Source organism: Pimephales promelas, chromosome 12 (genome assembly GCF_988280905.1).
Source record: "Pimephales promelas chromosome 12, fPimPro1.hap1.1, whole genome shotgun sequence".
NCBI lineage: Eukaryota > Metazoa > Chordata > Actinopteri > Cypriniformes > Leuciscidae > Pimephales > Pimephales promelas.
Window position 1 is genome coordinate 25,060,335 of NC_142780.1, and position 23,500 is coordinate 25,083,834.

A 23,500-nucleotide genomic window follows, 5' to 3' on the forward strand; every position below is an offset into this window, starting at 1 on the left:
CCTACATATCAAAGCACATCAACATCACGACTGCCTCTTAATTGAACCCTCCATTCAACACCTCTCAAGACCCTGACAGATGTTTGAGTGACGGGCCCATTTCTTGATGGTGCAGAGGCTCAACATTCCCAAAGCACTGACTCATGTTTATAGCGGAGTATAAAATGCCTGGGACCTCTGGGAGTGTGGATTTGAGAACAGAGCTTGCAAAAGGAAGATCAACAAAGTGAGGCCTTAAAGTTTAGCCACTGATCAATGATGAGTCGCAGCCCAGAAAGGATATCATCCTATCGCCGGCATTTCGAGGACACCAGCACCTCCTCTTACCAGGTGAGGGTCAGCAGCCCTTCTCCCGTCAGACGGGATGTGGGGAGGTGCCGTTCAGCCAGCTACTCCCGTAATGCCACCGCTGTGAGAAACAGTATGGAAGTGGGACGGAGGACCATCTCATCCTCACGCAGCCAGCCCCTCATGACTGGGTAAGCATCGCACAAGAAGCAAAGGAACAATACTGAACATCATCATATGCATTGTTTTTTATTGTTATTTATTTTCTTACTTATATTTTGTCTTATAATAATGATGATTTATACAGATTATATAGGCTATGAGTTAGTTAATAATACACAACTAACATAAAAACTGGTTGCTTATGTGGCTTTTCGAGTTTATTTAATTAGTACCTCCAGCAAACGGGGCGTCCCCTGGACGTTGCGAAGAGAAATGGGTTTTTTTTGTTGTTGTTGTTTTTTTTTGTTTTTTTTGCATTTTGACATTACTTTGGTTTTAGTGCAAATAAACCATAGTAAAAATATAAGGAAAACATATTTGTGGAAATGGTACACTATAAAAGGGTGTTCAGATGTTAAAAGCCGGGACTTAGTGAATGTTCCGTAAAGGTGCCCGCAAGTTTTCCAAACGTCCCGCGAACGTCCTCCGTGAAGTCCTAGGCTACAACCCAGGTAGCACAAGGCTATTTGATGTGCTATTTACATCTGCAAGACATATTTTTAAGAGCGTTTGCTCATCTGCAAGACGTCTATAGGACATTTCCTGTCGGATGTCAAATAGACGTTTATAAGATGTCAGTTTAACGTGCATTCTAAATCATTACATCTTAGAGACATCTTCTAAATGTCTATTTGACATCTGACAGGGAACGTCCTATAGACGTCTGGCAGATGAGCAAACGCTCTTAAAAATACACCTTCCAGATATAAATAGCCAACGTATTCTCACCCCAAAGGCGTCACCTTTGACCATGCTTCAATATTTGACGCTTTAGGCGCCCTTTAGCGTCAGTTACATGACACGATCCTACAGCGTCATCTAACTGACGCTAAAGGAAAGCGGTTAGGTTTAGGTCTGGGGTGGGGGTAGGGTTACACGCGATCCTAGGGCGTCATCTAGCTGACGCTAAAGGGCGCCTAAAGCTTTAGATATTGAAGCATGGTCAAAATGCTTCAGTTAAGTGACGCCTTGGGGATGAGAATGCATTGCAAATAGCCTTGTGCTATCTGCGAACGTTTAAAGAACCCTACGAAGACGTTCAGTGGACTTTCGCAATGGAAGTTTTATTTTTATTTATTTTTGATTTTTTTGGTAAACCTTCCTTTTACAGTACAGTACTTAGCCTACACGTTACAGTATAGCTACTTACCTAGAAAGTTAGGGGTAGGGGTAGGGTAGGGGTTAGTAGGTATTACCCAGTAACTGTAATTTCTAATAAGTAGCCTAGTATGTATGTAGCCTACATGGGAAAACAGGACTGTAAAAGGAAGCGTTACCGTTTTTTTTGTTTTTTTGTTTTTTTTTTTTGGGGGGGGGGGGGGGGGTGTTCTTTTTCATTTGACTTATTGATCCGTTACAAATCGCACAAAGCCTATAGGAGACTCGAGCGCTCTGTGTGACCGTGACCTAATAAACCCAAAGTGACAAATAAATGAATCTTCACAATATCAGTAACACCTACAGTTGGTCTCATTGAAATTCAAGTTAGGCCTAGCTAAATCTGAATTGATTGCAGTGTCGGAATGGGAGTCATCTGTGTCAGTGGAGGGGGTCCAGGGTTCGATCTCGACCAGGCTGCTGCAGAAAACCGCGAATTCCTCAGCACACGAACCAGTGAGAAACAAGAAATGATTCTGCTCAACGATCGACTGGCAGCATACATTGAGAAGGCAAGTGCACAGTTGAACAAAATGAATATGCCCTTGGTGCAATTTGAAACACTAGCTCTTAGATCACACATGCTTTGGCAGCACTTTTATCCACAAAAAAATCTTCCATTCAATTAAACCTCTCAATAGAATTTCTTTTTCTTAACAAGAATAAAAAAAAATTATGATCTAAATAACATTTTTCCACTATGAAGAAAGCTAAACATGGAATAAAAAAGATTCCAAGGATGTGTATAGCTTTCAGTTAGCCTATATGTCACATTTAGAACACCAGGGTACTATAATTGATAGTCTAACAAATATGCTACATATTTTACATTGCTCTTAATGCTCTTGGAGGCGAGCCTCATTTTTAGAGCCATCTTTGACAGCATTTGTCTGATTTGTCCACGGTTGAATGCGTCGCGCGCACTGGCAGTGTGGAAATGCCACTGCTGGCCCACGAGATAAAGCGCATTATTCGCACTTCTGTGGGCATACAGATACAGACAGGGCACATAACACGCGTACTGTGTGTTCTTATTCTTCTGTCGAAACAAAGGTCCGGTCGCTTGAGCAGCAAAACAAACTGTTGGAGACGGAAATCGAGTCCCTGAAGAATCGATTCTTGAAACCCACCGGCCTCCGCTTGCTGTACGAGGAGCAACTCAAGGAGCTGAAGAGGCTGGCTGACCAGATGAGGGTGCAGCGGGTAATCATTTCAACAGATCTTTATATAATAACATAGTAATAAATAAAAATCATGTTTTTAAAAACGGCTATAGACGCCTAGTTAATTTATATTCAGCCATTCAAGTCTACATAGAATTCGCCTATCCATATAAAATATGAGGATAGACCTACATATTTACACAAGACTATGACTTGACAAAAATGTTGCCCATGTTATCTTTGATAACTCTTCGACAAGTCTATGAATCATAATAATGTTTCCAATTCATTTTAAAGGACCTTGCTATTGCTGCAAAGGATGCTATGGCGGGTCAGTTGGAGATGATTAAAATGAAATATGAGGAGGCCTTAGAGATGAGGAGGAAAGCCGAGCTTGACATTGAAGCATTCCGTCCGGTATTTTTCCCATCAAATTGCCTTATAACAGTTATCTTTATTAACAAAGAAATGTGAATGAGATCTCTTACGAACATCTTTTATATTCTCAGGACGTGGACGCAGCCACCTCCGCGCGCATTGCTTTGGAGAAGCAGCTAGAAAACCTGGAGGTGGAAATAGAATTCCTTCAGAGAGTTCACAAACAGGTAATTAAATCCCAACGATTATTTTATTTGCACTTGATAAATAAAATCGAAATGTTTGAATATTTCAAACCGCACGCTTGCAGGAAATCGACGAGCTTCTGAAACAGATATACTCAGCACACGCCTCAGCATTAGACGTCTACAGTCTCCCCGACCTCTCAAACGCTCTCAAGCTGATCCAACACCAGTATGATGACATTGCAGCTAAGAACTTACAGGTGGGTATATCTTTACATTACAAATATTGTTTAAAATGTCTGGAATTGAGGAGGCTGATGAGCATTGAATGCACTGTCTGTGAGTAGTTTTTTATTAAAAGAAAAACGCTGCAGTTTAAACTAAATATGTTACAACACTCCCTAGTCTCCATATTAACAAAACTGCTTTTCATTTGTCAACAGGAAATGGATTCTTGGTACAAAAATAAATTTGAAGATCTCAACAACAAAACAACAAAACATGTGGACACGGTGCGAAGCGTGAGAGAGAATATTGTCACTGCGAAGAAGGATGTAAGTATTAATGATCTTTCTTTAAAAGGCTTACATTTGGGCAACATATTTGATACTCTGTTGATTTTTACTAACAGTAGTTAAATTATTACTCTATTCATTGTTCCCTCTTGTTTTGTTAGATTCAAAATAAGGAGCGTGACTTGGACTCTTTGAAAACCAAAAATGAGGCTTTGGAAGCACAGATCCGTGAGACTCAGGAAAAGTACAGAAAAGAACTAGAAGAACTCCAGGTGAGACGAATATAATTTGGCCTACATGCAAAGTAAAATCGAAGAAAGAAATTCAAAGGATAAATTATTTAAATACTTGTGACAGGCAAGAATTGAGGCCTTGCAGCTTGAGCTGAAATCCTCCAAACAGAAGATAGCGCTGCTTCTGCGTGAATACCAAGATCTGCTCAATGTGAAGATGTCCCTCGAGATCGAAATTACCACATACAGGTAGCTTTTAGCAACTTAAATGTTTATTTAAACATATCCAAACAAATCCCACAACACTTATCTTTCAGAGTAAAACATACCAGAATATAATCATTTCAAAAAGTGCAATTTTCTTAAATTCTTCCTCCTTAATTGTTGTTAACAGGAAGCTCATTGAGGGTGAGGACTCTCGTCTGTCTTCCATGGTCCAGGGCATGCAAACCATGTCCCTCATGAGTGGCAGCATGAGTGTTCACAGTGCTGGAGCCACAGTTGCAGGTGCCCTGGGTGCAGGAGTTGCTGATAGAGCAGGTGGAGGTCTTTTCGGAGGTCTAGGTGGTGGTCCTGCCACAGGTCTAGGAGGAGGTCAAGGTGGTGGTCCTGCCACAAGTCTTGGAGGAGGCATTGGCGGTGGTGTTGGCGGAGGTCTAGGTGGTGGTCTTGGAGGAAGTCTTGGTGGCAGCCCTGCCACAGGTCTTGGAGGAGATCTAGGTGGTGGTCCTGTCACAGGTCTTGGAGGAGGTCTAGGTGGTGGGCCTGCCACAGGTCTTGGAGGAGGTCTAGGTGGTGGTCCTGACACAAGTCTTGGAGGAGGCATTGTCAGTGGTGTTGGCAAAAGTCTAGGTGGTGGTCTTGGAGGAAGTCTTGGTGGCAGCCCTGCCACAGGTCTTGGAGGAAGCATTGGAGGTGGTGTTGCTGGAGGTCTTGCCGGAGGTAATGAAGGAGGTTTTGTCAATGGGATCACCGGTGGGGTTGGCGGCCCAGGCACCACCGTTGACTATACTGAAGAGCAGGCTGTGGAGATGATAGAGAGGAAGACTGTGCTTATCAGGTAAGCATTAAAATAAAGCTTTCCGCATGTGCTCATTCTGTGGTGTGTGTGCAGAAACTTCGGTTCAATTCTGGCCATAAATCATATTCCCATCACACTCCCTGTATCCCTTCCCACGGTATTTCATGCACATAAAAGGTACAAAAGTTGACACTTGTTCAGTACCCTTTTCAAAGGGCACTAGCCTGACAGCTCTTGTACCTTCTTTTCAGAGAGTGATGTCAAAATAAAAATAGATCTAAGCATTATATCAATAAACTAACAAAATACATAGTGTAGAGTTAATATTTTAGAGTTTCATTTTAGCCTGCTGAATAAATTGCATTGTTTTCTCCCACAGAACAGTTAAAACTGAGGATGACATTCTGGAGAGCAACACACAGGAGAAATCTTATTCCATCTCTGGAGCAGCAGATGATGATGATTAGTGGGGTTTTCTGCTCACCAGTCATGCCTTTAGATGCGTGTGCCTTACTCAAACATCAGCTTGTGTCTTGCATTGCTTGTCCATAAATGGAAATAAAGCTCTGAGCATCATGTCCTTGTGTGAGTTTTGTTTCAACCTTGTCTGTGCATAAAATTTGCTCTCACACAATATCAACAGGTGTAAAATCCAGGACACCTTATGACTGTTTATGACGAGGAAGGAATAGACAGGAAAACCTCCAATGGGAGTGTGATTGTGTCACTCAAGGCTCAGTTTATGACCTTGATTCTTTGGCCAAAGGGGAACCCCAAGCAGTACGATATACCCCGCAACAAGAATCACACTCACTATGGCCCCATTCTATCTAAATCTGCCCTCTTCATCTGCATCTGATCCATCCTGATCGGTTCACACTGGAACTGCCAAACACTCAAAACTGTAGAAGTGTGTGATGTGCACTGGAGTACATAAAACTACTGTCGGCAAAAACAGCATGTAGTTGACCTAATTTATCACAAAAAAAATGCATTAATATACACTTTAAATGAAAAACTGATGATTCGATTCAAAACAACTTTCTGACCCTACACACTGACCAGACAACTTTAAACCAGACTTGAGTCAATAGTCTACAACAGCAAACAAATGATAAATGCTCACAACAAGCACTAAAACCTGTGACTGTTGCTAGAGAACTAATCAATCAAGACAAGGAAGTCTAAATATTGAAGGAAGTATCCAGGGCTGCGTTTCCCAAAACCATCGTAAGCCTAAGAAGTTCGTAAAAGCGATCGTACGACTGATCTTAATATTATGGTCTGTTTCCCAAAAGCATCGTAACTTGTAGCACTTGAAAATCTATATAGAACAACTACGAGTCCTCTAGAGTAATCGTAAATGCCCAAGTGCATCGGCAAACAGATTTATGAGGTCACCTGCAGGACAACCGGCAGATTACACCATTAGATTATACTTCAACGTAAGTATAATTGTAGCCTACTTATTGTACACTTTTTTTTGTACTCCTGTTTTGTTTAAAATAATGTATACGTGAAATAATTAAAAAGGGAAGAAAATATAGAAATACACATCTAAATTGAATTAATGAACAAAAACAAATCATAAAAGAAGTAATGTGGGAAATATGCTTTAAAGACTGGGGAAATATAGGGATGCATTTAAAAATATCTGTCAATGACTTGCTGACATGCACGAAAACCAGACATGCATTGGGCATTTCCTTCCCTGATCTTTGAACAAGCCTGGTTGCAGTTAGTTTGCAACGTCCCCCAGATGTTTTGTTTTTCCTTATTTGTATTTCCTTTTAAAAAATTAAATATTTGTTTCGCTCTCCTCTAAAAGGACATTTTTTGTATCTTTTTTGGTATCTTCTCTTGGTTTTTTGTTTTGTTTTTTCAACCATTTTGTCAGTGCCTAGGTGCTTTATATAGACTTGTCTTGATATCTAATCCACAACAAAAGACGATTATTAGGCCTAGGTTAAACGTTCATAATATGATTCCGTATAAGGTTATATTTCAGCACTTAAACGAATGGACAGCAACGCTTAAGTAGCACACGCGTTGTCGCGCGTTCATGTTAAGTGCATTATTTTGGGAAACGCGTGGAATTGCGGCGAGCGTTCGTAACCTTGCACGTAGAGAGCGCTCTTAAGAGCTATACATCGTTAGGGAAAACCCGGCCCAGTATCTGACAAGAGAGAGAATAATTCAAAGGCCTCTTCAAAGAATTTGTGTGAATTTTGGTGCATGTACAAAGACAGACTGACTGGAGACAAAGACAAGTGGTAATTGGTAACACTTTACAATAGAGTCTCATTTGTTAACATTAATTATTGCCTACAGTAAATTAACATGAACTAACAATGAACAATATATTTTTACAGCATGTATTATTATAAAACGTTTGATCTTAAAACTATTAGTAAATGTTAAGATTAACTTGAGACTAATAAATGCTGTGGAAGTATTGTTCATTGATGTTAACTAATGTTAACAAATGGAACATTCATATTTTATTTTATTAATATAATCATATTCCTATCAAATACATTACACTAATTTATTGTTTTAAATTCACACATAAACACGTATTATAATGTAACGCTCAAATAACAAACACAATGTAATTAACCTTGTTGACTTTTACATTGTAAGTGGGGATTTAAGGTCATGTGATTATTTAGAAGATTTGGGAGAAAGATTTGGGCCCTCTGGGATTATAATACTAATTTAATCCAAAGCAAAAGGGATTATACCGGATTAAAAGACATTTAAACAGCTATCCAGTCATTTAGTCGTTTGTCTAAATATAGGCTAGTTCGTTGTGACAGCAGTTTTATGTGATTTTTAATACAAAAAAAAAATTACAACATTTATTTGTTTTATTGTTATTATTACAATTATTATACTGTACATATCTCAGCCTAGTTCGCTAGATTTTTTTTTTTTTTTTTAATTGACAGCACTCGAAAGATTCAGGGTCTTGAACATATTGGGTTAATCAATAGCCCCTCATTACTTTAGCTATACGGTCATCATTTCCACAAGCTCATCCCACCCGAAACGGAGGCGCAATTAACGGCCAGTACTTGCCTTGCATTGTTTCTTCGCAGAAATGCACTGGACATTCTGAAAAACCCAGAAATGTCAATCCTGTCCATTAATGAGGTTGCTACAGACAGTCTTCAGTGATGGTCGCTGATTCATATCATTAGTATGAATTTTGCCAGTCATGTAAAATGCATTCCGAGCTATAGGCGTCGTAAAGTTGGTGATATGCATTACGGCATGATAAAAATGAACTGCCTCATGCATTGCCTGCATGCGTGCATTATCAATATAATTAGCTGCGTTTACGTGAGTGGCTAGTGACCTTTCAAAGACGGGAGCTATCCAGGGTCCTGCCAGGCCACATGGACACTGAGTGCTGCTGAAAGGGGATTTAAATATGGTCATTACAGCTCATTAGAATCAATGCGAAAAAGCAATTGCTTTCATTTAAATACGATTTATCAATTAAACATATTTGCATTTATTTTCATCGAAAATAAATATTGAGAGAAAAAGAAGTGTGATTTATCATCCAAATACACATATGTTAAATAAACCTTAGGCCTCATACAGGACTCTAAATAATAATAAATAAAAAAAATCCTCACAAATTATATCCTGAACAACATATAGCCTATCTGGAGATTTTTTAGAATACTTTCGTTTTGGATCATCAGAAAATGTCAAGCAGACACCCAAATTATTCTAAATGTTTTCAATCCATGACTGCATGAAATGATATCGTCAATGGAATAACTAATGATCTGTCTGCACATAGCATCACACAAAACTCCCTCAGTCTTTTTTTTTTCCCAGCGTCCACTTAAATGATCTGAGGATTAAAAGGGGGCAAAAGTTGGTGCTCTCAAAACCTGAGAAATCCTGTCACTTTTGCATATGGTTTTAGTGCTTTAATCCCAATTAGGCCCGGCTGACACACATAACTATTCACAGCAAACCTCCCCTGAATACATTTGCCTAAAAATGAACTTCACAAATAGAGCTCGCGGTAAAGGCGTTCAACAGCAGAGAGAATCGGATAGACTGAAGGTTCATTCTTACGCGCTCGAGTGAAAAAGGGTATGAATTTATAAGGTACACCGAAACATTTAAATTCAGACAAGTTTACACCCCATTATGCGAGGCCTTTCAGCTGGGACAAGAGAGGTAAAGTTGGGGAAATTCGGTTCAAAAGGCAGAGCTAACTTTGTTCAGGCTTTGAATAGTGAAACGAAACAGCCCCCTTTCTTTTGAGAGCATTTAGAAATGGGAGCACGCATGAACAGAGTCAAATCAGGAGCCACTTATCTCGCCACTTTCTAATGCGACTTTGAATATTAGTCTGGGTTAAAATCCCAATCATGTCATCTGGTGGGACTCCCATACAAGCATAATTACTATTCAATCGCGTCACTAATGTCCCACCCGCATCCCCTATCTGCGACGCAGCTGGTCCGCCCTTTGTGAGGCTTGCACTTTCCCGCAACAAGAGCGAGTAGGTTAAGCGAACAAACAGGCATGTAAGATTAATATTTGTAGGCAAACATATTTTAGTTCATGTTATATAAATAAATAAATAAATAATCGAAACTTTTTTTTTTTTTTTTTTTTTACATTTTCTGACCTTTGTTTCTTGGAGCATATTAGCTGTATTATATTGTGCAATGTTGAAGTATAACTAAACTAAAAAGATATGCGGCAAATGATTAGTACAACCTACAACGTTTTCCTTATTTGCACTGGGAATGAAAGAAAAACGATGAGAAAAGAAAGAGCCTATAAAAGGAGTTTGTATGGCAGAGCATTTATGGTCGGCGTTAAAAAAAAAATGTTTTCTATAGAGCTCGCATTGTGCATCGTTCAGATAGAGCGGTGAACCCTTGGCACTCAAGTCCAGTTTGGACGCATGAATGAAACCCCTGGTGGGACACTGCAGTTCTTCACACAGTCGTTGTTACCCTACATTCATGCTTCATTATTTGGCAACCTGTTAAATCAAATCCCACATTTAGCTCGAATTGTAACGCTGAGACCCTGAGAAAATGCTTTCAACCATTTGACCAACACTTTCTCCGAATCTCACAATCCGACGCGTAAAAAAATGCTCTGGAATGCTCTGTTTGGGTCCACAATATTGTTCCGAAATAAAGCTGCTGCCGTGTAATTAATGTGCCATTTAAAAGACAGGGAACAATGCGAGCGTTCAAGCTATTTGATTTCATTTAATTTTCCATCCCATTTGCTCTGAACACTGCTTTAGCTTCCAAAAACCCTGCTCCAATGAGCGCTTTGGGATGACTTTCACCCTTGCTTTTCCCGGTTAGGAGGACAGAAAAGAAAACGTCCCCGTTTCCGCCTTTGTGCAGAATTTATTAGTTGGAGAACTCCGACTTTAAAGACACAAGACGAGAATGAGAATGGGCCCGGCTGGTGTGAGAGCTGTAGAGGCCGGACCCGCTGTTGCAGAGCGGATGGGAACCAGTCACAAATGGCAACATTAATAAATAACGCAGCGCACAGCCGGCCTTTGCATGCGCCTATTCAAAAATTGTTCGCGTGTCGTTCACGCTCTTTGACTCATTAAGGAGCCCAAAGAGAAGACTCGTAGAAAGGAGCAGTGGGGTACCTTTTCCCGAAGAAAGAAATCCCACCTCTGCTTCTCCAATTACAGCATAGTGTCATCGCAGAGCCGCCAGGGCAGAGGTTAGCGGGACATGTTCATGGCTTGAATTTATCGCCCACAAAGTCGTGTTTCTTTCCTTCGGCCTCTGTTCAGTCATTCAAAGAGGTCAAATTGAGTTTTAAATCCAGTGGTCACTTCAAATGACTGAAAGTGAAATCAGAGGGCTCCTCTTCTTGACACGTCTAAATGATAACATAAAACACCAAGTTGTTATTTATTATGATTTTTGAACTCTATAGTAACATTGTATTCAAAAGAGAAATGCCTTATAAATGTTATATGTGCCAAGTATATTTATTTGAAGAGGCTAAAATGATCACTTTTATCTGAATGTTGGGTGAAAATGATGAACTTAGAAAGTAGGTTATTATTGCTTTCCCCTTGATACTATTCTATACAAGGAAAAGCTGCTAAAAGATTGAACATTCTCAAGCAGAAACTGTCTTGCACATGTTTTTCTGTTCTGTTTTGTCCTGCGTCTTTTGATAAAATCTTCTTTCTCCTCTCCATTAGTTTCCTGCAGGGCACTTCATCAAAACTGAATGCGCCCATCCTGATACGTGACCTGTTGTCAAAAAGTGTGAAATGATAAGGTGGTGGTTATTTTGAAAGCGGCTCTTATTTTTTTTTTTGGCTGGTTCTCCCGTTGAGTACCTGCCCGGTCCCAGCACGGCACACGCCGGGAGTCAATAGAAGTTAACAAGTCTCCCAAACATTCCTGCTCCTTTTGTTGAAACGGCAACAGACAATGCAGCCAGGGAGAGAATAAAGAGCTTTGAAGTACATAAAACCTAAAAGGATGCAGCCAAGTAGATTTAAAGTAGTCACTGATTTCCAAAAACTGGTTTGTATAGGAACAATGAAAGGGGAGAGAATTTATGGAGAAATTATACAGTGGATTTGTCACTTAAAATATCGGAACTGTCTGGCGGACAAAGCCACATGCTGAGGATTAATGGTTGCGCCAGACCTTTGATTCTGCACTCTCTTTTCTCTGCCCTTGACAAATTGGATTTTGGGGATGGGAAGGTCGCTGGGGCCTATTGTCTCTTGACCATTTGTAGCGGTTCATTATGCGTGAGGGTGAGGGAAAGTCTCCATGTGACTATTTCGGAGGGTTCTACAGCTGCTAAAAGAGCGCAACTCTCTCATAGCGCGCTGCTCGCCCTTGCGCATTAATGTGCCGAGGGGAACCTGACTGCGCCATAAGAAAAGCCGGATCACACACGCCACCGCGTCACTTGGCGGGCGGATATTAGTCTGTCCTCATCTCAGACTCTCTGCTCATCTCAATCAGTGGCTGCTTGATCTTGCTGGTTCGGATAGCTCAGCCCCACACAGAGCCAGCCATGCAAGCGACTCGGACACCCACTATCAGTGTGTTCGCCGACTGCAGCATCCCAGTCGGGCTTCGGATAGGTCCGGTCCCGGGCATCTTCAAACTCGGAAAATATGTTTCGGACCGCAAGGAACTTGGAGTGAAAAAGAAGGTAAGTTTGATTCATTTCCAACGCGCTCTTTAAGAAAGATTAGAATGTTGAACATTATGACTTTTGAAAGTTTTTATTAAAATAAACTCAGAGAGAAATGTGAATGCATTCGGGACACTTTAAAACGAGATGTGCAAAATATTGTACAATGTAGAACCGATTATACCTGCAAATATGCCTTTTTCATTTGTGTTTTATTCTGCAGCCTTTTCATTTAATTTATTGAAGGACATCTACAAATACGTACAAATAAAATACAATAATAATAACATTAATTATAATTATTATTATATTTAGATTTTAGTGTTATTACTACTAATAATAATAACAATAATGCTTTAATCTGAAAAAAAGAAATTAAATTAAAAAAAAAAAACAAAGTATCTTTTTAAGTAATTATTTATGCAGTTAAAAAAAAAAGTTAGTGCACTTTACTTTTCCAAGTCTCGATGCTGACCTGTCACTCTTCATAAAGCATCCTCTTATTAATTGGTTTGTGCTGTCAGGTTAGAAATAATTGAGTTATATTAGCAGGACAACATGTCATTCTTTTACTTAACCGCCTTAATAGGGTGACCTGAGTTTCTGGGCGAGATTTCATGCCTTCTACCCTATTACATTTCAAAGGCTTGAGGGCTGGTTTTTCCCACGTACCAATTTATTTCGATATAAAGTTAACAGTAAATCAGACAATTAACCGATCAGTATATAAATCTTGATTAAATTTAACTGCAACATTATATTAAATATTAGTATAAAATCACAATATGGCCAAATTATTTTTTAAGTAGGCCTATATTTATATTAAAAAATATTTAAAAAATAAAATGTGGAATATTCGTAAATCAAATGGGTTTAAAAGGCGTTGCATGTAAATGGTTTTTACTTTCCTAAATAAGTTGTAAATAGACTGGAGCTCTTTCCGCTGTCTGCTTCTGTGATTGATGCGCGTAAATGCAACGCCGCGGGCCATGGGCGATCATCAGGTGCAATCTCCGTGTCAAATGTCACGCTTTAATCTTTAATTTGTTTGAACAGAATGGAAATGCTTTGACACTCTTCAAATTCGTTTCTCATATCAACTCAATTATGTGGCCGTTCCTTGTAAAATTGTCACCATTGTCTAATAGACCGAATAAAACGACATTAACGCGCTTTTGTTTGAAATACCTTGGGGTAATATAGCCTAATTAAAAATGCGTGGGGAGAAAAAAAAAGAAAAAGTCAACAAAGAATATATATATATATATATAGATTTACATTTTACATAAAAATATTTTTTTTTAAATTCAACCGCTTCACAGGACGCAAACATCATGAGCCAATTTTAATTCAAATTCACTGTTTGACTAGCTACATTTCGTTATGAACCAAGTAAACAATATTAGGTTATACAATACGTTATTCATGTTGAAATTTGTATTTGTAGATTCGTCTGGTGAGGGGAGAATTCGTGGATGAGTCTGGCAGCGCAGTTCCAGATTGGATCGGTTTAATACGCGCGGCCAGGAACAGTCAAGAACAGAACCTCGAGGCAGTCTCAGATTTACCTGGAGGACAGGTGAGTAGAGAAAAAATAGGCTCTAATGAATTTGATCCTATGCAAATTGCAGAATATTTCTAATACGTTTCCTTCTTTTCAAAAGATATTCTACCGTGTGATGAGAGAAATACAGACTGGAGAGGAATTGAGCGTTTGGTATTCCAACGCACTGGCGCAATGGTTTGACATTCCTACGACTGCAACACCAACGCATGACGAAAAAGGTGAGAAGTGCGTCATAATTTCGTTTATTTAGAAATGTGAAATAATTAAATATAATTCTTGAAGTAGAGGATACACCTCAGACCTTTTCACTTAAATTGAATATATTACAGAATTATAAAGTAGTCTACCCAACACGCTGTATATGTTAAAATGTTTCATTCAATTCGATTTTTTAAAAAAATGAAAATGCATAACAAAAAAAAATACCGAATGAAATTCCGGTAAGTTTGCATTTATCAAATAAAGAGACAGTATATTAGGCTACCAAATTAGCCTAAATAAGCACATTATTGTACTATATATTATATATTGTTAAACTATAGAGTAATAAATTAGTTTTGATGCGCTCTGAACGAATTTTTAAGCAACACGGCCACCAGCACAATCAAAGGCAAATACTATTCAAATCCGATTTAATAGGCTTATCTGAGAATGTTGTCAGATTATCCCATGTTTAGTTTGTAAATCGAAAGGTCTGGTGTCTGGGGCAGTAAGTCATTGATTGGTTTAGAATTATTGAGCAGAGTACACACAAACTGCAGGCTACTGTTTCTATATGACTGATCATGCACTGGTCTGTATTATCTCTCTTAATTAGTTGTATTCACTAATAAAGTCCTGGATGTGCTCTCCTGGGCTGATGCGCGGTGTTGTTCAGCGAGGGTTAACAAATGTCATCTAGCCATTAATATTCATGTATTCAAAAGCAAATACATTCAAAAAGGTGCTCTACGGTAAATTAGCTGGCTGCATAATGTATTGTTTGCTGGTGAATGCAAACTTTTATGTGGGATGTATATTGCCCTGATTTGCGACGCTGTACTGTGAGCGCTGCTCTCGGGCCAATACTACAGGGTGCGCTCCTTGACATACGCTTCCTATTCTCCAGCGTCAACAGATGGGCCAGCCTCATTGTCTTATGCGACTCGCGATTTCAAGCAACAGCTGCCGTCAATTCCACGGGAAAGCGCACAGGGAAAGTCCCTATTGAATGTATTGGTTTGTAAGCGCCAGATTGGGCCGGCGCTTGCTCTTTTGATGGTGACAATAAACAACGGGGTTTTGAGGATTACAAAATCATTACATCTATATCATTGACCCCAGACATCCCAACTGGTGTCATGCCAACGTGTTGACATGCTGAAAATATTCAGCAAAATGCCATCTTGTCAACAAGAATCTTTTACAGTCGTTCTTGATTTGTTGTAATGGTGCTCTGGAGATTAAATCATCTTTGATTTTGACGTTCTATTTGAGTTTTATTTAAAAAAAAAAAACAGTTGTAAAACATTTTCCGCGTGCAATTTAAGAATGTTGTGTCTGAAAATAACGTAGCTAAATTAATTGCTTTTTCATTTTTGTTTCAGGAGAGGAGCGTTACATTTGCTGGTACTGCTGGAGAATATTCAAATACCCGAACACCCTGAAAGCTCACGTGCATTTCCACTGTGCGTTGAGCAACGGTAGAAGTTTGGTGAGCAACGAGCAAGTGAGAGGCACAGACAACTTCAACAGATCTCCGAAATCCGGGGACATCCCGAATACGTCATCCTCTCCACGAATCGGCCACAGCACCTTAATGTCGGACGCATTGAAACCGTTCGCCAATAAAGCGGGGCTATCCAAAAAAACCAGCGCAGAGGAGCAGGACAGGGCCCTTGACATGAGCGTGACCTCGGCCAGGAACCCAGGACACATCTTGGGCCTCGGCGGGACATCGTCTGTGCTCAACAGCATGGGTTTCCATCCCGGCGTACGCTCTGCTTTCAAACCAATGGGACTTTCAAAGATATCCCCGGCTGAGGTCGCGAGAGATGAGCCCAATGGGAAACCGAACAGTATTGGGTTCAGCAAACTGCTGGGAAACATCAAGTCAGTGCGCACCCTAAACGAATCACTACCAAACGTTCATCCCTCAAAATGCGCACACACCATGGACAGCACACCTCCCGTGATCCCATGCGCAAACACCATCCGTGGCTTTCCTCTACTGCCACATTTTGAGGAGACTTCAGCTTTCAAGCACATTGACAACCGCATGCACCCTGCCCACTCGCCCTCGCGCTACTCCCAGCTTCCGGCCGGGTTTCACTTCGAGAGGTTCTCCTTGCCACAGTTTGATGGTGGAAAATCGTACAATGGAGACTGCAACATACCCCTCATGCCATTCACGGTTTACAATGGAGAGCTCCTTTATAGTTCCCCGTACTACCCTCTGAAATTTCACTTCGGCAACCTGCTGAAATACCCAGACTACTTCGGCGCGCCCGCTCTAAATCCAGATCTAAACGCGATTACGAATATCGACAGGGAGATTGCAATGCACACGCAACAGCTGTCTGAAATCGCCGTAGAGAAGAACCGTTCACGCCTGGAGTCTATGCCCACATCGAACCCAAACTCGGGCAAGCCAAAAAAGGGACATTTGTGTCTTTATTGTGGCAAACTGTACTCTCGAAAATACGGGCTGAAGATTCACATGAGGACTCATACAGGCTACAAACCACTCAAATGTAAAGTGTGTTTTAGGCCTTTTGGTGATCCCAGCAATCTCAACAAACACATCCGACTGCACGCGGAGGGAAACACGCCCTACAGGTGCGAGTTCTGCGGGAAGGTGCTGGTGCGCAGGCGAGATTTGGAGAGGCACGTCGAATCGAGGCATCCTGGTCAAAGCATCAAAAAATCCGACGACAAAATGGAAGGCATCTTCGAGGACGCCGAGCAAAAAAGCGACAACGACAGCGACGTCGATGTTTGCTTCACAGATGATCAGAGCGACCAGGAATCGAGTAAAAACAATGATTAATGGACCAATTTTCTGGACATATTTAAATAGACATTTGCTCTTACGTAGCTAAATTATGCATGTACATAAACTAGTTATGAATTGTTTGTTTGTTTTATAAAATTATTGTGAAGAGAAAACCTTGCAGACTAAGCAAATGTTCCCCTATAAATTAAATAATTCTGTGAATGAGGCACTCGTGAAGTTAATCTCATAATAACATGCTTATTGGTATTGAGTAGGCTACATCTCAGCGCCCTCAATGTGGAGCTGCACTTTATAAAGACGGGATTATGCCACATAAACGATGTGTTTGCGTCATCTTTTCTTTAAAAATGTTCCTGTGCATATTTTCTTTAAAAATGTCTGACCGTTTCCTTATCACACAACGTTGGAATTACCTGTCAAATCCGCACTTTTTTTTCTTTTTTTCTTTTCTTTTTTTTACCAAAAGCATTTAACTCATTCTGTATAAATGATTTTTGCAAAACAACGGGCATCTATCAATAAAAATAAAGTGGTGTTTCAAAGAAATTTTGGTGTTTCTATTTAGTTGAAAAAAAAAATCTGTCAAACAAAAAAAAAAAGTGAATATTATGAGGCTTTATTCATTACGCTGTAGGATATATCGTTTATTATTATTGTTGTTATTATTAATTGCTCATTTATTTTACCATTTTTTTCAAGATAAATATTCCTCCCACTGTCCGTTTTTAAATAAAATTATATATATATATATATATATAGTTTAAGATTAAATATAAATTAGGTATATTTCTAAATGTCATGCTTGCTTTATGAGCTGAAACATAAACGTTTGGCTCTAATATTTTTTAGCTATTTTAGAAAACAGTGCATTGTTGACTTTCTTTACTCAGACATCAGATTAGTTACACATAATTAGCGGTTAAAGCTTTTCAGCAACTCAGGTTTACTGTAAAAAGTGGTTACAGGCTGTTGCCTGATATAGATCTTTAAATTACTTTTTATTATATTACCTATTAGGCACATGGATTAAGTAATAATTTTTGGCATGAATAAAAACAGTTAAGATGCAATAAAGCACAGTTTTAGGGCAACCTGAAGATTTTTCATGTTTTTATTGTAAATGCAGCTTCTTTACAATCTAAATTAATTATTTCCATAAATCCCTTCATTACACAAGTGTTATATTTAGGCAAAATTTAGAGCAAATCAACAACTACATCATGACTTGGAGGTCTACAGTTGTGAACAAAAGCAAACAGTCACAATGAAGTTATAGAAATTTACCCATAGTTAAGGTTGGGGGATGAAGATTTAGAGTAAAAAAAAAAAAAAGCAGCAATCTCTCTCCACACAATATTCTATAATTTATTTATTTCTCTGCCCTTCTCCACATTTGGTGTGTCCTTGATGTGGGACTTTCTCTTTCAGAGACTCGGCTGTTACCAGTCATTGTGTCTTCAAGGTATACGACAACAAAAGAACAAACTGTAAGTTATAGCATCAGCACCATGATTGCTTTTTCTTGTTGGAGCAAATGGAAGAGGACATGGGATCCTCGTGTGTAATTGTACTTCTGTTCAAATTAACGTTTCTTTATTCATGCACACTCTCCAGTGTACAAACCCTGTCTGTAAAGAACTTTTGAATGCATATTATGTATTTTTTCCTTGTGAGTAAGTTACTTCTTCACTTGTTTTTACTGCTAATATGAAAGATTTTGGATACGGGCCAGAGATAACCCGCTCACGCCCTTCCCCTGGTGCCCCCCACCCCCACCAGCGCTCAAATCAATTAGTGCCGTTGATTAGTCCAGACACCAGAAAGAGGGATTGATAGAGAGACTGTTGTGGTTTCACACAGTCTGGAGGGTAGAGAAGTTTAGCAAAGCTATTACATCTGCAGAGAAGCGACCAATAAAACAAAGCAAATACATAAAATGTTTGGGGTCAGTAAGATTTTTTTTTAATGTTGTTGAAAGAAGTCTCTTATGCTCACCAAGGCTGAATTTATTTGATCAAAAATACAGTCATATTTTTATTACAATTTAAAAGAATTGATTTTTATTGGAATATATTTTTAAAAAAGTAATTTATTTCTAATGGCAACACTGATTTTTCTTCAGTGTCACCTGATCCTTCAGAAATCATTCCAATAAGCTGATTTGCTGCAAAATAAACATTTCTTATTATCAATTTTTAAAACACTTTTTGCAGATTCATATTTTTTTTTTAAAGATTCTTTGATGAATAAGTTCAAAAAGAACAGCATAATTATTGCAAATCAATACATTGAATATTATTTGAAATATAAATCTTTTGTAACAATATACATACTGTCACATTTAATCCATCTTTGCGTAATAATTTTGATAGAAATTCTTAAAAAGAATCTTACTGACCCTAAACGTTTACTCACAACCACTTTATTTGGTAGCCTACACCTTGCTAGTACTGTGTTTGTGGACCTCCTTTTGCCTTCAGAACTGCCTTAATTATTCATGGCATAGATTCAACAAGGTTCTGGAAACAATTGAGAATTTGGTCCACGTAGACATGATAGCATCACGCAGTTGCTGCTGATTTGAAGCATGCGCATCCATGATCTCATGTGGAGGCCATTTGAGTACAGTGAAATCATTGTCATGTTCAAGAAACCAGTTTTAGATGATTTGAGCTTAGTGACATGGTATATTATCCTGCTGGAAGTAGCCATCAGTAGAAGTTATAAAAGGGGTGGACATTGTCCGCAACAATACTTAATATGCTGCTCAATTGGTAAAAAGGGACCCCAAGTGTGCCAAGAAAATACACCCCACACCATTACACCACCAGCAGCCTGAACCGTTGATACAAGGCAGGATGAATCCATGCTTTCATGTTGTTTATGACAAATTCTGACTCTACCATCTGAATGTCACAGCAGAAATAGAGACTCATCAGACCAGGCAACGTATTTCCAATCTCCTATAGTCCAATTTTGGTGAGCCTGTGTGAATTGTAGTCTCAGTTTCCTGTTCTTAGCGGACAGGAGTGGCACTGGTGTGGATTTCTGCTGTTAAGGTTTGCATTTGCTTCAAGGTTCGACAATTTGAATTGTTGCATTCAAAGATGCTCTTCAGTTGTAACGAGTAGTTATTTGAGTTGCCCTTGCCTTTCTATCCAATCGAACCCATTCTGCTCTAACCTCTAGCATCAACAAGGCATTTTCGCCCACAGAAATGGAAGCTTTAGCGTTAAGTTCTGCCAGGAAGACTCAATCGTTGATTCACTAATGACCTTCTCATCTATCCAATCGGGTCTAATACTTGCGGTACAGTATATGAAAGACCGATACTTAGACATGTTTGAGTTCGCAGATGCTGACTCTTTCATTGACCTCCATCCTTCCCACCAGATTACAACAATTAATAATAATAGATAAAATTAATATCTTCACTTCCACTCAACATGGCAATCTCAGTGCCTGTTTACATGACAGAGGACATCGTGAAACAACAGGTCCCCGAAGCACATTGCAGTTTTTCCATCAGTTTACAGTGTCCCTCTTACTCTGGGGGTCATTTTTACGTGAACTAGCCCTTTAAATACACATGATGTTGGTTTTTTAAACACGTTTTACAACCAGGAAAAAGATAACAAATGCCATAAAAGGTACATGATTGCATCCTTTTGAAAGAACAGTTTGTACAGAAAGTTCAATTTCCAGAAACCAGTATCGACCAATGCTATAGAAACTGACAATAACACAAACCATTGTATATATTGAGTATAAAGCAGCAGGGAACAATCACAAGGAAATATATGCTTGTTTTGAACTTTCCAATAAATCTCCAAGATAATAAATGCACACAAACAGGAACAAGGTGTATTGCAGTCCTTGACATCCAGGTCAGGGAACAGGACCGTAGAATGATTCCATTTCCTTCATCGGCACCTCGCCACCCATCCACCACACAACCTACTGGAATTGTGTTTGTTAAACACTGGAAAGCCATCAGTGGGGGTGAGAGTGTTAAAGTACAGAAACCAACAAGGAATCTTATCCGTCAACCTCTTTGACCCACCATAAGACTAAAATCTCTGTACATTATAAATAGTATTATTGGATTATTAAATAATAAAATAATGGATGGTATTCCAAACACAAGGTTTCTGCTTTTTCGTATAAATGCATTCATATGATGCTTAGCTGTGAGTTAGGTTAACCACGTCTCATCTCACAGTCAGCATTCTGCAATTTCTACTCAACTCGCTCTCATTCCATAATGATTGCTTCAGTGTAAAAACATAATTCTTGAGCACATCAAGAGCAGCAAATAAACACCTTTCATGGCTATAGTTACTCTATCCTTGATACACAACAAGACGATGTGCAGCTTGTGCTTGAAGAGTGAGAGGCAGAGGAGTGGAGGGACATAAGCAGGTTAGCTGTATTTACCACATGTTTTTGTTTAAAAGCACCCCACAAGCTGAATGTACTTGTTGAATTAATGCCATTTAACACGGAAACAGAAAGCTCTCACAGATGCCGTTAAATTCATAAGTACCATGTTGTGTTTATCAGAGGCGATGCAAGAAGTTTTGATTAACCCTAAAATGCATGAATGTTTATGAAAATATGACGCTCTGAGAGCATCTGATGCGCATGAAAATTAATGCTCTACTCAAGAGACCAAAAAGAGAAAACAGCCTTTATGTTTTACACAAAAATACTTATAATTCCAGAATATGTGTGTGTACTAGACACATGGCATTTTTTGAGTCTGACTGAATGCTGAAAATGAATTGAGGAAATAAAACAGAAAGAGCCACCGAAGAGCACAGAGCCTTTGTCAGGTTTCTGAGGATTTTGTCTGGCCATGTGGCTTTATCTGCAAAATAGTATGTGTGTTGGAGAAGCATATGTGGGGTAAGGCGTGCCACAATTTCTGTGTGGGATGATGTGCAGGGATGCTAAAGACAATTCCGCTTTGGGATCAGACGATCCACTCGTTTCTAAGGCAACCGAGATGTCAGTGCCTATAATCTGGATAAGAATGAGCTCCCTTAACCCTTGTGCTGCATTAGATTTTTAACACCGTTGAGTGCATTAAGGACCAAAAATGGCCACATATTAAACATTGCCTAAAATATTATATATTATTATTATTTTCCACTTTTACCAAGTTAAATCTTTTTTTTACCAGCATCAGTCCTCATCATAACTACCAAAAATGTATTCAATTTCAGGATTTTAACCCTTTAATTACCAGTTTTGTTTGCGAAACCATCGATTTGTATAAGAGGAAAAAACACAAAAATTCAATTATTTTCAATAAACTAAATGCAAAGAGAAAACTTTAGATTTGGATTATCACAGTCCCACTTTGCAAAAAATCCCACTTAGCGCGTTAGAGACCAAAAATGGCCACCTATTAAACATTGCCTATTGCCTAAAATAAGGTGCATTTCCACCCATAGGGAATAAATATGTAGTGACGTCATCTGGTGGAATACACTATATAATGCAAATATAATGCTTTTGCTTCAAAATGAAAGGATGTTTGTGCAAAAATCATGTTTCATGTATTACTGACAGCCTCAGATTGAAACAACGTTTTAATGGGTTTCAATGGGCCATTTTTGGTCTTTATGGTGCTGAGTGTTACTATTTGATCTACACAGTGTGTGTTATACAGTACATATTTTGCAAAATGGGATCACATTTTTACTTGTATCCAAAAAGTCACAATTTTGCCAAATGTCATACCATTTGCATTAAAACAGCCAAAATGGTCAAAGAAATTAAACTGCAAAAGACCAAAAATGTCCCTAATGCAGCATAAGGGTTAAAGGAGTAGTGAGTGAAGCCGTTCTGCAGAAGTGGGTAAAGAGATGGGAGTTACAAGGAGATTTTTGTACTGTGGCTAAATGATGGCAGGGTGACATGAGAGCAGACACACTTTACCTCTAATACATCTTGTTTATCTCATTTCATGTTTCTATACACCTCCATATACACATTTAGGCTGTGCCCCCCAAAAAATGCAGCTGCCAAACGGTCAATTAACTTAACCGACAGTGTTACTTGAAAACTATAGGTTCCCGACAGACTTCCAACACACTATAACATCTTGCCAAATGTTCTAGAACAAATTCAAGTAAAGGATAGTCAGGCAAATATTTAATTATTATTAAAATATTAATTTTATAAAGTAAATTATTTACAATTATAGTTTTCATGAAAAAACTGTCATTTGCTCACCCTCATATTGTTCCAACACTGTGTGACTGACTTTCTTCTGTGACAAAAGACAAAAACACAAAGGAAATTTGTGAATTAAAAAAAAAAATTGTTTTAAAGACCTTTAACAGTCTTCATGCAGAAGAAAAATGCATGTTTGGAACAACTTCAGTGCATAAATGAAAAGTATGGGTAAATAACCACTTTCATATATTTTAGCTTTTATTTTCATTTAATTTTGTATTTTGGGTTTAGTTATTTACCAGTGGATTTTCTTTTACCCGTATTCCTTATAAAAGTACTATGGCATCATCAAAATCAGATTTACTTAACCCATGCACATCATGTGCAGAAAACAA

The 23,500-nt window shown here is 38.9% G+C and overlaps 2 protein-coding genes and 1 long non-coding RNA gene across 3 annotated transcripts in view; 2 read left to right on the forward strand and 1 right to left on the reverse strand.

The window, feature by feature from the left end:
* Nucleotides 1-211: 211 nt before the first annotated feature.
* On the forward strand, nucleotides 212-5,681 carry LOC120484270 (desmin). Its single transcript, XM_089118181.1, has 11 exons — nucleotides 212-479; nucleotides 2,027-2,180; nucleotides 2,722-2,871; nucleotides 3,129-3,248; nucleotides 3,341-3,436; nucleotides 3,520-3,654; nucleotides 3,838-3,948; nucleotides 4,071-4,181; nucleotides 4,267-4,391; nucleotides 4,537-5,202; nucleotides 5,543-5,681. The coding sequence occupies exons 1-11, from the start codon at nucleotides 256-258 to the stop codon at nucleotides 5,628-5,630; spliced, it is 1,980 nt and encodes a 659-aa protein (XP_088974307.1). The 5' UTR covers nucleotides 212-255; the 3' UTR covers nucleotides 5,631-5,681.
* The window catches only part of LOC148977027 (uncharacterized), a 50,427-nt gene continuing 31,957 nt past the window's right edge, over nucleotides 5,031-23,500 (reverse strand). The window contains exon 3 of the long non-coding RNA XR_016145867.1: nucleotides 5,031-5,165. This is a non-coding gene — a long non-coding RNA (uncharacterized LOC148977027). The remainder of the gene's footprint in view (nucleotides 5,166-23,500) is intronic.
* prdm13 (PR domain containing 13) lies at nucleotides 11,995-17,448 on the forward strand. The gene is made up of 4 exons (XM_039679345.2): nucleotides 11,995-12,375; nucleotides 13,805-13,936; nucleotides 14,022-14,142; nucleotides 15,511-17,448. Exons 1-4 carry the CDS (start codon nucleotides 12,235-12,237, stop codon nucleotides 16,950-16,952), a joined length of 1,836 nt encoding a protein of 611 aa, XP_039535279.2. The 5' UTR covers nucleotides 11,995-12,234; the 3' UTR covers nucleotides 16,953-17,448.

Excerpts from the sequence above, each read along its gene's own strand:
- LOC120484270 (XM_089118181.1), top strand. The coding sequence starts at position 256 with ATGATGAGTCGCAGCCCAGAAAGGATATCATCCTATCGCCGGCATTTC. Across the intron at positions 480-2,026 it reads AGCCAGCCCCTCATGACTGG|TGTCGGAATGGGAGTCATCT; the intron begins GTAAGCATCGCA and ends AATTGATTGCAG. Across the intron at positions 4,392-4,536 it reads ATCGAAATTACCACATACAG|GAAGCTCATTGAGGGTGAGG; the intron begins GTAGCTTTTAGC and ends TGTTGTTAACAG.
- prdm13 (XM_039679345.2), top strand. The coding sequence starts at position 12,235 with ATGCAAGCGACTCGGACACCCACTATCAGTGTGTTCGCCGACTGCAGC. Across the intron at positions 13,937-14,021 it reads CAGATTTACCTGGAGGACAG|ATATTCTACCGTGTGATGAG; the intron begins GTGAGTAGAGAA and ends TCTTTTCAAAAG. Across the intron at positions 14,143-15,510 it reads ACCAACGCATGACGAAAAAG|GAGAGGAGCGTTACATTTGC; the intron begins GTGAGAAGTGCG and ends TTTTTGTTTCAG.